The following is a 15,351-nucleotide window of genomic DNA, read 5'->3' as shown; positions in this document are numbered from 1 at the left end:
ATGTCTCTAATACCTGTATTAGTATGCATGTACACATCTGCTTTGTACATGAATTCATCCTCTTAAGATACATCTTCAGCCGCATAGGCTTTGGCAAAACTTTGGAACTGAGTTCAATGGAAAAATAAATTGAAATCCATGTTAACATCCTTGATGAATATGAATCAGCCAGTCAGGTGGTATCACTGTGTCATTGTAAAGGTGTTGTTATCACTTTTATGTGTGTCTACTCTCTCAGGTGCAGACCACCACCATGTGCATCTCTGTGAGTCTGAGCGGTTCAGTGGTGCTGGGCTGCCTCTTCGCTCCCAAGATCCACATCATCCTCTTTCAGCCCCAGAAGAACGTCACCACGCTCAGAGTGGCCACCACTCGATTCAGTGTGACCACTGGCCCTGGCTCCAGCTTCTCTCAAAGTACAGTATTATTTACTATCTCTATCTGCAGTATATCAGAATCATCAATATCATCAAACATATGCATTGCCAATGTCTAAATCACCATCAGAAATGAAAAATATTCATATATAAATATATTTGTCAGCATGTTATGTAAAAGGCTCTGAATTAGAGTAAAAAATAGAATAAAATAAATCCTGATGTAATGATATTCACCAAAATACTTGAAAACATTCATTTAATGGCAATGGTAATACACTGTGATTTGCAATTTACAATATCTTTGTTATTAATAATGTCTTTACAGCCTCGGCCTCCAACATTGTGCCTACAGTATGTAATGGCAGAGAGGTAGTGGACTCGACAACATCCTCACTCTGAGAAACAGGATTCCTGTTTGTTTGCCAAAAGCAGTATACAGATAAATATTATCTTCACTAGTCATGAAATCAAGTGTTTGCTAATGTTGAGGAGGCTATTCAGAATACAAAACTGCCTGTTATGTTGTTCTCAACGTGCTGTGTTAGATAATATCAGTGGGATGCCAGTTTAAACTCTGTATATCTGTTCTTTTTATAGAAACCATAATAAAGTATTGTTTGAGATATGGAGTTAAAATATAGTCAATCTGTTTAAAGTATTATATACAAGATGTTTTTATTGTAGATTTATGGTGATTCTGGTTTGTGCTTTCTTGTAATTTATGTAAATAAAATGTGTTTTATATAAATACGAGCTCTCCTGTTTGATTTAACTTGGTATTCTCTTGTGGCAGTTCATTATATTATATTATATTATATTATATTATATTATATTATATTATATTATATTATATTATATTATATTATATTATATTATATTATATTATCAATTACCATCAATGTAAATTGGAGAAAATTTGATCAATTTGAAAATTTACATTTTTACACAAATGTTCATGGCACAAACTAAAAACTTGTACATTAACCCCATCTAGAGGATATAGTTGCTCATTACTTCAAATTGGGTGAGGTCAACTTTTATTGTTAAATATATTATATAGACATATATATACACGAAGTAAACCATTTAAAAAAAAATAACAAGGCAAAATAATGCAAATCCTGCAATTACTGCACTACATATTTAATGCACATACAGCTTCATATATGCAGTCTCAGTCTTGACCATACTTGTTACAGAAAGGGTTAAGGATATATGCTACACTGTGTTGCAAACTCAATCACTGGTGAAGAAGTGAAAAACCGGAAATTGTCCTGTCAACCTGATACATTCATTGTTTGTGATGGTTATATCTGCAGTCATTTTCTGCTTTATTTATACCAGTGAGGCCTGCTATTAAACTGTTCAAATAATCCCACTGGAGGATTGTTACTTTTAGACTGTTACTTTTAAACATATTAAGTGCTTCCCATTCAAGCACTTCTTCCAGTCAAGTAAGCCAGCATTATAGCTTACATTAATTCATTGTAATGTGTCATGTTGTACAGTGCCTTTTATTATTATTATTATTATTATTATTATTATTATTATTATTATTATTATTATCATTTAAGCAACTCCTACTACGCAAAATACTGTCGTAATAATATTAATAACTTGACAAATAAGTCAGACTATTTACTTTTCGTTTTTGCAGGATGTCTCCTCTAAAATATACCAGAATTCCGAAACGCTGGCATGTATGATATCAGGAGACCATTTTGATGATATTCACCAAAAGCTAAAATCTATAGGCCTTCTAATGAGGACAAGGTTGATTGATTGAACGTCATGAATTGCAACTTCGGTATTAAATACAGCTATTGTTCAAAGAAAAAAAAAGAAAGAATATTCTGAATTTTAAAGCATATTTATTTGCAGTAACTATGGTATTTTGACGTAGTTTGAGAGTGCTTCCATATGTGTGTTTCCTGAACGCCAACGCCTGTGCAACGAAGGCCTGTGACGTTGACGTAAACTCGCTCAGACAGAAGTCCTAAAGTGTGAGAGTGAAAAGAAAAAAGTGTGAGAGAGAATCTGAAAACTTTGATTACACGGATGCGAGCAGGTCAGTTTCATTTCCTATGACTAATAATAAAATCGACAGTCATTTTTATCGGTCATAATGTTAGACTACATGTTACTAAAGGCATGTAAAGCTACAGCTGCAAGTGTGCATAAAGAACTTCCAAGCTTTGCGCTAACGACATAACACATGACTCGTCGCTATAAACAGGGTTTCACGTATACTGTATGACATTATGGGCCCTATTTTAACGATCTGAAACGCAAGTGTCAAAGCGCGAAGCGCAAGTAAGTTTGTGGGCGGGTCTCGGCGCTGTTGCTATTTTCCCGGCGGGATAAATGGCTCTTGCGCCCGGCGCAAATCTAAAATGGGTTGGTCTGAAGTAGCTTCATTATTCATAGGTGTGGTTTGGGCGTAACGTGAAATAAACCAATCAGAGCGTCATCCAACATTCCCTTTAAAAGCAGGTGCGCAAGTTCCATTATGGATTGCTATTATTATGGCGTATTTACCAGGCGCACGCCAGGAGCGGTTCACAGCCGAGGAGACTGATGTTCTTGTAAGAGCAGTGAAAGACAGAGAAGGTGTGTTGTATGGGGATGGGAGAAACCCACCCAAAATAGCGTCGGTTAAACAGGCGTGGGAGGAAATAGCCACAATTGTTTCATCGATTTTTTTTCCTGGTTCCTGACGGACAAACCAATTTGTCAGATGTCCTTATATACATATATGACCTCAAACATGTCTGATCCTTAATTACTACAATTAGCCTGAATAATTTGTAAGCTAGATTTATGCCTATTTTGTTCACATCTTCGTGGCACACCACAATGACTTCCGTCATCTCAAGTGTTAATATTTTTTTAGTGTAACAATTTATGATTTGCAAAAATAACTGTTGCATCTGTGTAGATTACATGAGCAAAGTGTGTGCGCGTTGTGCACGCTATACATTATGGTCAAGCATGCGCCCTTAAAATAGCATAATGAACAACGCGCAACGCGCCACTGACTTTAGACTAGGTTTTTTCTGGTCAGTGGCGCAATTGTTTAATGGAACAGCAAAATAGCACCAGGGATTGTTTGCGCCGGAACACGCCTCCTTTTTTGCGCTGAACCGCCCAGGGAGCGCAAGTTCATTCACTAGTTTAGCGACGTGCTTCTGTGGAGGGAAAAGCGCGCTTTGCGCAGGTGCAGAATAGGAATGACACATGCGTCGGTGTACAAAGTCAATTGCGCTGGGTGCAAGATAGGGCCCAAGATGTTTATTCGTGAAAATATTTGTCAGTTAGCAAATGTTTTTTTTTGTTATTATTGACTAGACAAACCATTGTGGTTTCAATCAATAAACGCATTTCTGCAGCCAAGCTCTGATAGGCTGCCAGGAAGATCCACGTCACTTACAGTAAACTCCAGCATCTGTCTCCAGCACATGTCTCAGAAGTACTGTGTTGATTTATTAATCGCAATCATTTGAAATTTGGTATCATAACATTGAAACTTTTTATCAAACAGGATGGTTGCTGTTGATTAGAAACAGGAATGAAGAAAAATATTTGCAATATGTTTTATAGATTGTCAGTTGTTCATTATAGAAGCTACACGTGCACAACAAAAAGCTTCTCAACGGTGAAATGTTTAGTTGTGATACTGCACTGAAAAACTACTTAAGATTTCCATTTTTAAAATATATTTGATTGCTATATGAACTGGACAATGCACTTAAATAAACATACCAAATATAAACATGATTAATTATAAACAGAGAGGAAAGAGGATGGCACCTAAGCGAAGGGCAAAATCCAGCACCAAAGTTGGAGGGAAGAAGATTAAGGAGGAGCCTGAAGCTGTCCCGAAGGACAAGTTCACCTCTGCCAAAGATGCTCTGAAGGCAACAGGTCCGCAGGTGAAGGAACCCATCTTCTGTCATCTATCAAATGCTGAGGTGAGACTGAACAAGTAATTAAATTGCAAATTTAATTAGTGAATAAATTAGTAATGCAAATGTACAAAGCAATGCAAATTATTTCTCAAATTACTGCTTGCCCTGAATCACAAAAAAAGTTTTGATCTAAACATACGGGTTCACGAAAAATTACGACTGTATGTTGAACCAAACCAACATTGGAAACAACAATAACAAATTCTATGTAATCCAAATCTTAGTGTCTGAAGGAAAGTACTATTGTTGGACAAGATGAGGCTGAGTGGTAAGTTCGTTTATTTTGGTGGTCAGTCAAATATATCACAACATGATGTGCAAAAATCTAATGGATGACTCATTTTTGCTATCCTTCACTGTTATCAGAGAGAGTTGGGCAAGTACAATTTAGCTGGTCCATCTACCGCTGATGTGGCCATCTAGAGTTTTGAAAAGAAATTCAAAGAGAAGACAAAAAATAATTGTAGCGATCGAGAAAACTTTGTCTCGCATTCTGGGAAGTACACACTGATTGAGGTAGATGGCGACCAGGATGCAGAAGTGAAGGTATTAAGTCTATTTGTCTTTTTTTATTTTTTTTTATTACATCCTTGATTGAACCTTGAAGTTTTTGAAAGAATAGCTAATTTGACCATTTCTAACATTTTGTGTTTCATGCACGTGGACACTGTAGATGGTGGAGATGTTAAGGTGAAAAGTGAACAACAAGTTCTTCCTTGTACAGTGGATGAGGCAACTCAAAGACTCATTTCAATTCATCTTCAACAATGACATGTTCAAAGAAGCGATGACCAGCATGAACTTGGGTTAGTTAATCATGATATACTGTAGCACTGAATTGTTGAATGGACTGTAAGTCCAAGTTCTTCTGTTCCTTTCCATAGCCATGTTATTGTGGTTCTTTTTGAAAGCTGAGAAAAATAAGTTATGTCTGTTAAAATTCAAAGAAAACTGCAGATCACTCAGGGATTCATTTCTCATTTTACATGTATTTCTGAAGGCCACAGGGGAGTTTTGGCAGTGTGATTGAGAACTGAAGATGGAACATTTTGCTCCCTTTTTGATTCCTATCTACCACTTATCTGTAACATTGAATAAGATCCATTTTTATGGAAGAGTTTCATGTTTTTCATATTTCTCTATCAGATATTAAGAAGATGCCCTTGGGGAAACACAGCAAGCAACAGATAGCCAAAGGCTTTGAGGCTTTGGAGGAGATTGAAGCTGCAATAAAGAAGGGGGAATGGAACAAGTTAGAAGAACTCGCCAACAAATTCTTGACATTTAATTCTCAACTTTTTTACTTTTTTTTCAGTTTATTTCCATATTTAAATAAAAAATGACTGAATACATGAACATATTTAACACATTGTAAATTATGCTAAAAAAAGTAATTCTTCTTGACTTTTTTTTTTTTTTTTCTCTTAAGATCATTGAGAAGTACTTGAATGCCACTGGAAGAAAAGTGCTTACTTGGTGGAGGTCTGGGAAGTTGAGAGAGATACAGAGGTGAATAGTATTGCCTAAATCAAGTTTAAAGCTTATGCATAGTAAGCGTAATTAAAGTAAACTGTAAAACTGTAACTACAAAAAACCCTACTGTTTAAATGCATGGTAGAGTTTTTCTATTTGGACTCCTTTTAGATGCCCATTAGATTCCTAATTTCATTTCATACTGGCAGTAAACATTTGGGCCTCAGTGGATGTTCTGAATACTGTTCATTACCCAGTCTTCATCTTCTAATGATATCCTCTGTGTATGCGTGAATGTGTGTATTTGCTTGTGTAGGCTAAGCGTTTCAGGGAAAATGATGCATTGGAGAACCGGAAACTGCTTTGGCATGGAACAAAAGTGGCAGTGGTCGCAGCTATTCTGAAGAGAGGCCTTCGCATTATGCCCCATTCTGGTGGACGTGTGGGAAGGGGAATCTATTTTGCCTCTGAAAACATCAAATCTGCTGGCTATGGTGATTAATGTAGACTTCAAATGAAAAAGCACAATATAAACACATGTAAAGTTTAATTAGATACAGCATGGCAGCACAGTGGCCAGGATTGCTTGGTAATTTAAAAGACATTACTTTTTTTATTTCCATTTTCTTTTCTTTTTTTTTCAGTGCATCCATCCAACAACACTGGCATCATGTTTCTTAATGAAGTTGTGTTGGAAAAAGAGTACACCATCACACAGGATGATCCCAGCCTAAGGAAGGCTCCCGCTGGCTATGACAGCGTAGCTGCATGTGGAAGCCATGAACCAGGTTTTTCCAGATGCAATCAAAAATCAGTATCGGTATGTTAACATTCTGCATAGCATTAGTTATTGATAATGTCTTAAGTCTCTTATTCATTCTTTTCTTGTTCAGATCCTTCAAAAGATGTCTTCATTGAGTTTGATGGTCATAAGGTGGCAGTTCCTCAGGGAAAAGGTATAAAGCAACAGCAGTACCAGGGAAGTTCCTTCTTTAACAGTGAGTACCTCATCTATAAGGAAAGCCAGTGTGGCATTCGATACCTTCTGGAACTGAATTTGAAAACCTGGAACTATACAATTATACATATATAGCCACATATAAATGTCACTTCTGCTATGCGGTTTCTCCCTCACTTATAAAGCATTTATTATTTAGTAATAATATTGTTATTATTAACAACACTATTATTGTTTTGTTAAGTTAAATGCTAAATTATGATTCTTGTGTGGCAGTAATACAATTTAGCAATGTTAATTTGACGGTTCCTCTTTTTGAGTCGGGAAGTCTAATAAATATTTAATTACTATATTACATCTTTATTATATACTGTAAACTTGCAGTATGTTTGCTCATTTTTGAGTGAGATTTGAATGTCTTCCTATCAATACTCTTCTGTAACTGAATGTTTATTCATATTAGAAACATAACTGCTGGTTTCTGTATGGTCGTAAAAAAAAATGCTGAATCTTTTTTAAATTTGTTAAAAATAATTACGAGGGATTAAAGATTTTTATTTGAAAGGTTATTTAGAATTGTCCTGCATTATATAATGCATTATAGACATGCCTGCATATTGAATAACCATTTAAACTAAATGCACTTTTTAACATTTTGACATATATATTTACATTTCTAGTAAGCATACATGAACCAAAACCTTTGTAAACTTTGCTGTAGAATTTAGAAAACTATTTGCGTTTACATTTTGTTTACTTCATATTGTATAAATATACACATTTCCAACCTACTTGGATTTTACATTTATGCGTTTTGGGGCAACTTGTCTGCCCAAATTTTGGAATAACAAGCAGCCACAGAGCAGAATCAATGTCTTCTCTCTGCTTTGAAAATTTGCTGAAACTATTTATAGTAAACTAACTGAAAAAAATTGACCAAATACCAGTGATTATTACAAAATATGTTTTCTTTTAATTCTGTAAGTACATAAATAAATAAATCCCAACACTGATTTATATATCATATTATATTCATATTAGTGCTGTCAATCGATTAAAAAAAATTAACTAATTAATCGCAATTTTTTTTTTAATTAATCGCGATTAATCGCAATTAAAAGACTGAAACTTTTTGGATATGTAAATGTAAAATGTAAATAATTAATGTAAACTCAAGACAAAGAAACTATTTAAATTCAAAATATGATTGTTTATTGGAATTTTTGTTTAACTTGTAACACAGATTTTCTCATGTAAACAACATACCTGCAATAAACCATCAATATCCTCCAAATTAACTGTTGGCTTGAAAGCCATATTTATTAAAGAAATAAAAACACAGGCATGTAAGTACCATTTGAATTTCAAAACAATCAATGCCAATAAAAAACAAAAATGATTTCCATGTTGAATTCTAAGTGGACTGCAAAAAAATTCCAAAGTATAGTCATTGCCAGTGCTTTAAGTGGGCCGGTATGCACCGGTACTCAGTACCGCCACTTCCAAATATAGCTCTTGAGCGTACCGCCACCTCTCCGTGCGCCCAGAACGTGCTTGTAGCGTACCGGTACGCTCATTTGGACATCTGTTTTAATAGAGGTTTTAATCTTTTACCTGCACTGCCGATTTTCAGAGCGCCCTTCACAATGCAAGCTTCCTAATTCATCCCACCCAGAGCAGAAACTACATTACCCATTCACCCTTAAGTTATACAAGCGCATGTGTCGCTTTTCCCACTGTTAAGTGTCAACAACTCAACGTGGCCGGAGAAGGTGTGTGAAACTCGTTGTGAGTTATACTAAAGCAAAATCTTGAGTATTTATTGTCTGATAAACATTAAAAACAGTCTGCGGAGGTTGAGTCGTCCTGCAACCAGACCCTGCCGGCTGTTCATTGGCTGCAGCATCTTTTTTCTAAGTTCTAAAAAAATACCGTAGACGGCAAGGCACAAATTTAGATATTCATTTATCTAATTAATCTATAGCCTATGCACAAAGACAATATGATCTTTTTGTCCCCTTTTTGTTTTAAAGTTTGATGAAGAGGGAGATCGCAAGTTGCTGCAGCTGCGAGGAGGACAGTGATGCACGCGTACAGGAGTGATTGACAGTTCGCGGCACTGTGTACAAAAAATACTCCGCTACACAATTATTTCGTTATTTTCGTTTAAGCTTATTAACGTTAGCGTTACAGAAAGGTCTGATTTACGCACTGTTACAGTCATTGTTTTTTTTTTTTTTTTTTTAAACAATGACATTTGAGTTCATGATTTTAATGTTGCTGTTTCTTGTGGCAGACTAAATGAAGAGTAATGTTTCTTGTGGCAGACTGAAGAGTAATCCGGCAGAGTTTTATACTGAAACTTTCCGTCTAAAAGTCCTTCCTTGGTCTTAACCATATTTCTTTGCACGTTGAACACACATAGGCCACAACTGGAAATAAAAAAAACTGCAACCGCGATAATTGCGTTATTTTTTTTTAACGCATTAAATATTTCAAATTAATCGAATGCGTTAACGCGCTAATTTTGACAGCACTAATATATATATATATATATATATATATATATATATATATATATATATATATATATATATATATATTTTTTTTTTTTTTTTTTAAATGGTCCATTGAATGATTGTTTGAATGGTCCAGGATATATTCTATAGGATATAGCATGCATGTAGACTAGTTACAGAAATCACTAAATGAATGAATAAATAAAAAATTATCAATAAATTAATTAGCTAATAATTAGGTTCCAGGAGGTAACAACAAATAATATGTTAATACATTTGTTTTGTGTAAATGCCATTCTAACTTAGAGCATGTATCATCCTCACAAGTGCTTAATGAATGAATGAATGTAGGAATGGTTTGGTCAAGCTACAATAGACCATTAAAATTTCTTCTTGTTTAATGGTGTGCAGTAGGACCCAGGGGATGACTGCCAGTCTGGAGGACAGAGGAGTATGTGTCTGTTTGAAAGAGGATGAAAAAAAATTCCCAGAGACAATGTGTGACAGTTACAGCCCTTCACAGGAAAGGACACGGTGTGTTAGAGCATCCTTATGGACACCTGCCTAAGTACGTGAATACTGATCAACATCACTGGAAATAGGAAGAGCAGGTGGGACCATATCACTTCACCTGTTATTTGTTAGATGGGGGAAAGGGGAGCATAGGGACACCTGTATGAGCTTCGCTCCTTGGAGCCAGGACTTTCCTGGATGATAATACTTTTAAGTTATCATGATACACTTTGGTTGTTCTCCACTGAAAACACCTGAGATGCTGAGTTTTGAAACCCTGGCCTCCTGTGGGATTGCACTTCACTTGTTTTAATGTCTGCAGGAGGAAAGTTTCCACATGTGAAAAATGTCCAGATGTTCATATCTCGGGTCTGATTGGAGATTTATCAAAAAAAGCAAAGAAGTCTGTGAAGTTGACAGGTAAGAGAAATCACATTGTCTTCTTTCACAGCCAGTTTTGAATGTTGTGTGTGAGGATAAATCAGAACAGCGGAGCATAACCTGACATGACAACGGGTCATTAATTTTAATTCAATGGAAAATGTGTTTTCGAATTTCCAGTGAAGTGAGAAAAAAAATGAATGTTAGGGTTCTGTGGGTCAGGGGAGGGGACGGGTCAGTGCGTAGGGTGGGTGTTTTGCGGGAAGGCCACGGCACACAATCAGGTATGACTCATGTGACTCCCACTAACAAAAAACAACAATAACAAAGATCATGTTGTTCTCTGACTTCATTGATCCCTGAAGGTCAACAACTTATTTGTGCAAAAAACATATTATGCTCCTTTTGAGTGAAAGTAATCCGTTAGTTGCCAACAAGGAAGGACAGGATGTTGTTCTGTCCTCATTAGCATATAGAGAGACCTGGTGAGTGGGTTGAAACAAAAATAGGGGTGATTTTCCATTAAGGCTTAAGTAAAAGGAAATTGACACTGGTTCTGGGAATGATCTGAAACCTTACAGAGGTCGTCGACAATTTAAAGAAACTATGCACTTTCTTAGAGAGATGATTTCCCATATGCATTCGGGACGTATTCACTATGTATGAGGGAATTTCCTTTTCATTTGCACTCAAGTGCTTAGTGTGTGTATATAACACTGCCTCTGTGCTCTAATAATAAACGCATGCTTAGTTCGACATGAAGGGGATTTCTCTCTCTGTCTCTCACATGCTAAATTATGTGGGAAGGAGGCATTACGAATTTACATAATTACATCATTATGGCCATGAAATCTATCTATCTATCTATCTATCTATCTATCTATCTATCTATCTATCTATCTATCTATCTATCTATCTATCTATCTATCTATCTATCTATCTATCTATCTATTTATAAATGCGTATGTTGAATTAATGTAATTCTGTCTATAGATAGATAGATAGTTTAACTTTCAGGTGTGACGTGACATCACATGAATTACAGTTTTAATAAATCTTTAAATTTCTTCTCAGAGATGGTTTCAACACAAATGCTTGACGTACAGAAGAGAAAACAACATTTAAGCATGGAGAAGCTCGGTCCCATATCAAACCCGTGAAGCATGGAGCAAGTTGTGCCAGGTCTGATGCTGGGTCTCTTGGCCAATCACACAACTCCAAATGACACAGCCGGCCAGCGGAGCACAACCAAACCTAACCCTCCAAGCATGGAGGAGGTCATCCACTCAGAATCCCAGATTAAGGATCTTGTTGGGCTGTTTTGCATGGTGACCCTTAACCTGGCAGCCCTATTGGGCAACAGCGGAGTCATGGTGGCCATTGCCCGAGCTCCACACATGAAAAAATATGTGTTTGTCTGTCATCTTTGTGCAGTTGACCTGCTTTGTGCTATATTGCTGATGCCTCTTGGGATAGTATCTAGCTCTCCGTTCTTCAGCACTGTAGCATTTACTGTTCTGGAGTGCCAAGTGTACATCTTTCTAAACGTGTTCCTCATCTGTGCCTCTATTCTTACAGTGACTGCGATCAGTATTGAACGCTATTACTACATTGTCCATCCTATGCGATATGAGGTAAAGATGACTCTAAACCTGGCGCTTGGTGTTATGGTCTTCATTTGGGTCAAATCCATCCTGCTGGCAGTGGTTACGCTTCTTGGTTGGCCAGCGTATGGGAATCAGAGCTCCATTGCAGCAGCCCACTGCTCTTTACACTGGAGCCACAGCCGTCTTAGGAAGGTTTTTGCTATTCTCTTCAGCGTGCTTTGCTTCCTGGTTCCCGCTGTTGTGATTTTTGCCGTATATTGCAATGTATACAAAGTTGCACGAACGGCAGCCCATCAGCATGCACTGATGCCCACCTCGATGGCCAACCAGGCTAAGCGTCGCTCTGATTCTATTAACAGTCAGACCACTATCATCACCACCACTCGCAGCCTCCCCCAGAGATTGTCTCCTGAGAGAGTTTTTGGGGGAGGAAAGGCTGCTTTCACCCTGGTCGTCATTGTAGGCCAATTTCTTATCTGTTGGCTCCCATACTTCAGTTTCCACCTTCACATGTCCATCACCACTCCACTTCAAAGCCCAGGGGACATCGAAGAAGCCGTCACGTGGCTAGCATACTCCTCGTTTGCTGTGAATCCATTCTTCTATGGTCTTCTAAACCGACAGATCCGCGAGGAACTGATAAAACTGAGAAAATGTTGTTTCCGTAGACCCATTGAACTTCGAGCCTCCAGTCATGAAGGTTCCACCCCGGAAAACTTTCTTCAGTTTCTGCAGAGGTCCAGCAGCACGGCTGAGACCACTAGGTCCAGTTGTGGCAATTCCAGTCCGAGGAATACTTTGGACCAGGGTTCCAGGTTACCTGGCCAGATTCCTGAGGATTGACTGGGAAAACGATGCCACTAGCCAAACCAAGCCTTATGAAGTTTTGTTTTTAATAAGAAGGGCATTCATTCAATGTTAAATCTGTGCAAATTCAGATCTAACTGCTCTTCGGACCAGTGTAATCTATGTATCCATAATTTGTCGTTTTGGTTCCCATAGATCAGTGGCAACAGTAAGTATTTATGATGTTTAAATATCAAATTTCACAACTTTTGTTGCATATTCATTTATTTCTGAAAAATGTTATAGTTTCATAATATCATCATACACAATAATTACTATTATTTAAGTCTTAACTCATAATGGTGCCTGTATTGATACTTTGTTGACACAAATATAAATTATAAATAATATTATATATATTATTTTGGTGAAAATAATAAAACATATTTCTAGCATTTGAAATGTGCTTTAATGGATCGCTTTTATTAAGTTTCTCACTCCACAAGTTACATTACCAGGCCTAATTCTGTTTGGTTTGAGGAAAAGAACCTTCTTCGTTTATCTGAAGGAGCTCTGATGTTCGTTACTAATACCATGTTGCCCTGTAACCATGGAAATGTGATTATGAGATAGAGACTTGCATAGCAACAGGGCGCCTTTGAGTATCGTCCTAACAGATTAGCTGAAATAAAGGGTTTCAGGCTAGCTCTTTTTATAAGCTGCACTATATGGTAATACCTGTTTTATATGACTATTATGTAAAGGAAGAAATTACCTATAGTTTGAGATGCAGACTCTTAATGTAACCTTTGAGAGAAGTGTACTAGAAAGCATTACCATGCAATGCAAGTGTGCAGAATGAGATAACGTGCTGCAATTTTATGGTCTTTTGCCTTTTAGTTTACAACTTTAACTTTAGGGAAAAAATCAGGAGCCAACTTGTTTGTTCTTAGCAAACACTGACAATGACCTTTTTACCGGTTCATATTGCAGACTAGATGTTGAATTTGTTTTAATTATGTAACTTGGGCTGTACAGTATATTCAATGCTTTAGTTTAGAAAATGTAACAGGTCTGTTTGCTGGTGTGTGTAAATGATAGTGGTGTGAAGGAACTGCATATACAAATAAAATTGCTTCAAGATCGGATTTCATCCCTATAAATAAAACAAAACATGGCCTGTATATACACAATATATTTATACACAAACAATGCTGTTTATAGCTTTTGTATAAATAAGGTAAATAAGAACAAAATTCTAATTACCATAATGAATGTTTTGATGTTTTTTATGTTTAATTTCAAGTTTTTTCCCTCTTAATTAATTTTGTTCTCATTGCTAATTCTCATTGCCATAATGCAGTGCAGTACAATTATTTTTATATTTTTTTTATTTACTTCAGTATAAATTAAAGCCAGCACAACAAATACTACAATGATTTAAAAATTTTACAATGTTAATATTGTTATAATTATTTTCTTACATTATTGTTTTGAGATTCGAATAGGAAAATGTGTGTAATCATGATACTTTAAAAATGAAAAAAAAAAAAAAAAATCTGCTTTCTTTCAAGCAATATATATATATATATATATATATATATATATATATATATATATATATATATATATATATATATATATATATATATATATATATATATATATATATATAAATATATATATATATATATATTATCTTAGAGTAACATATGACATTAACATATTTTTGGCAGATTCAAGCATGAAATCAGAGCTCTCAATGCCTTTTGTCATTGAGTGCAAGTACTACTGTGAAGTGATAGACTGAATGAAGCCATATTCTCTAAAGCTAGCATGATGTATTCGTGCTGTGGATTAGTCTGTGGTTCAAAACAGGTCTTTCTCATCAGTGAGTCAATAGAGTGTGACCTGATCTGTCACTTCAAACAATGAATCCATGAGCCATGCATGAGGAGAGATAGAGAGTCAAAAACTAGGGAGAGGGGCGGAGAGAGAGAGAGAGAGAGAGAGGCAGGTACATGTGGGGCATGATTAGGGATTCATAAACTTGAGTGTCCCTGTCATGATCAAAACAAGGCCAGGCAAAAATAGAACCTGAAAGGATTTAGACATGTTGAGGTGAAGATTAAAGGAAAATGATTAAAGAGATCCTGGGCAGATGAACTGCAACAAACTCCACCCCCTTAACTAACAATAATAAAACAATGAAGACCTGCTGTAAACATTGTGTAGGTCACAGATGACCAAATGCTTTAATAAAATTGTGATATGAATTAACATCAAAAATGTGAAAGGCTCATATATAACTAATTTTTGATAAATTAATTTATTATTTATTTTGCCCCCTCTTTCCCACTTATGTTGTTTGTAAAGGTTTTATATTTTTATTTATTTATTTATTTTGCACTAAATATATACTTATTTTATATAATTTACTCCATGACCATTCCACCCTCTTTCTGACCTTTAGAATACAATTTTATAAACATTTTATGCCTTTAAAATCTTCAAGTAAATGTAGCATATGAAATGAGCGGTGTCCTATGAAAAGTGTAAATTATTATTTACAGTACATTTAATCATTTAGAAGATGCTTTTATCCAAAGCGACTTACAAATGAGAACAAGAGAAGCAATCAGACCAACAAGAGAACAACAACAGTTTACAAGTGCCATGACAAGTCTCAGTTAGTCTAGCACAGGTTTTTTATTTATTTATTTGTTTGTTTTTCTTTCAAGAATAAGATGGAAAAGAAAAGGTGAG

At 35.9% G+C, this 15,351-nt stretch overlaps 2 protein-coding genes and 1 long non-coding RNA gene across 6 annotated transcripts in view; all 3 read left to right on the top strand.

The window, feature by feature from the left end:
* Positions 1 to 1,097, top strand: part of LOC128015819 (metabotropic glutamate receptor 2-like) — a 46,867-nt gene extending 45,770 nt beyond the window's left edge. For both annotated transcript variants that reach the window (XM_052600003.1, XM_052600004.1), the window contains 2 exons: positions 239 to 416; positions 706 to 1,097. In XM_052600003.1, coding sequence (XP_052455963.1) covers positions 239 to 416; positions 706 to 779 — 252 coding nt within the window. In that variant the 3' untranslated portion in view covers positions 780 to 1,097. The remainder of the gene's footprint in view (positions 1 to 238; positions 417 to 705) is intronic.
* A 1,979-nt stretch (positions 1,098 to 3,076) lies between these two features.
* On the top strand, positions 3,077 to 5,627 carry LOC128015818 (uncharacterized). The gene is made up of 4 exons (XR_008184012.1): positions 3,077 to 4,616; positions 4,715 to 4,894; positions 5,022 to 5,154; positions 5,495 to 5,627. It is a non-coding gene; the product is annotated as an uncharacterized LOC128015818 (long non-coding RNA).
* Positions 5,628 to 6,151: 524 nt separating this feature from the next.
* LOC128015817 (probable G-protein coupled receptor) lies at positions 6,152 to 13,733 on the top strand. 3 transcript variants are annotated; one of them, XM_052600001.1, is made up of 6 exons: positions 6,152 to 6,315; positions 6,466 to 6,641; positions 6,715 to 6,819; positions 9,710 to 9,909; positions 10,134 to 10,231; positions 11,267 to 13,733. In XM_052600001.1, the coding sequence occupies exon 6, from the start codon at positions 11,356 to 11,358 to the stop codon at positions 12,640 to 12,642; it is 1,287 nt and encodes a 428-aa protein (XP_052455961.1). In that variant the 5' UTR covers positions 6,152 to 6,315; positions 6,466 to 6,641; positions 6,715 to 6,819; positions 9,710 to 9,909; positions 10,134 to 10,231; positions 11,267 to 11,355; the 3' UTR covers positions 12,643 to 13,733. The 3 variants fall into 3 exon arrangements, with proteins under 3 accessions (XP_052455961.1, XP_052455960.1, XP_052455962.1); XM_052600000.1 differs by having other exon boundaries at positions 9,710 to 10,231; XM_052600002.1 differs by lacking the exons at positions 6,152 to 6,315; positions 6,466 to 6,641; positions 6,715 to 6,819 and having other exon boundaries at positions 9,655 to 10,231.
* Positions 13,734 to 15,351: the final 1,618 nt, after the last annotated feature.

The sequence above is a fragment of the Carassius gibelio genome, chromosome A6, assembly GCF_023724105.1.
Source record: "Carassius gibelio isolate Cgi1373 ecotype wild population from Czech Republic chromosome A6, carGib1.2-hapl.c, whole genome shotgun sequence".
NCBI lineage: Eukaryota > Metazoa > Chordata > Actinopteri > Cypriniformes > Cyprinidae > Carassius > Carassius gibelio.
The sequence above is the reverse complement of the archived record's forward strand: the minus strand, read 5'-3'. Positions and strand labels throughout refer to the sequence as shown.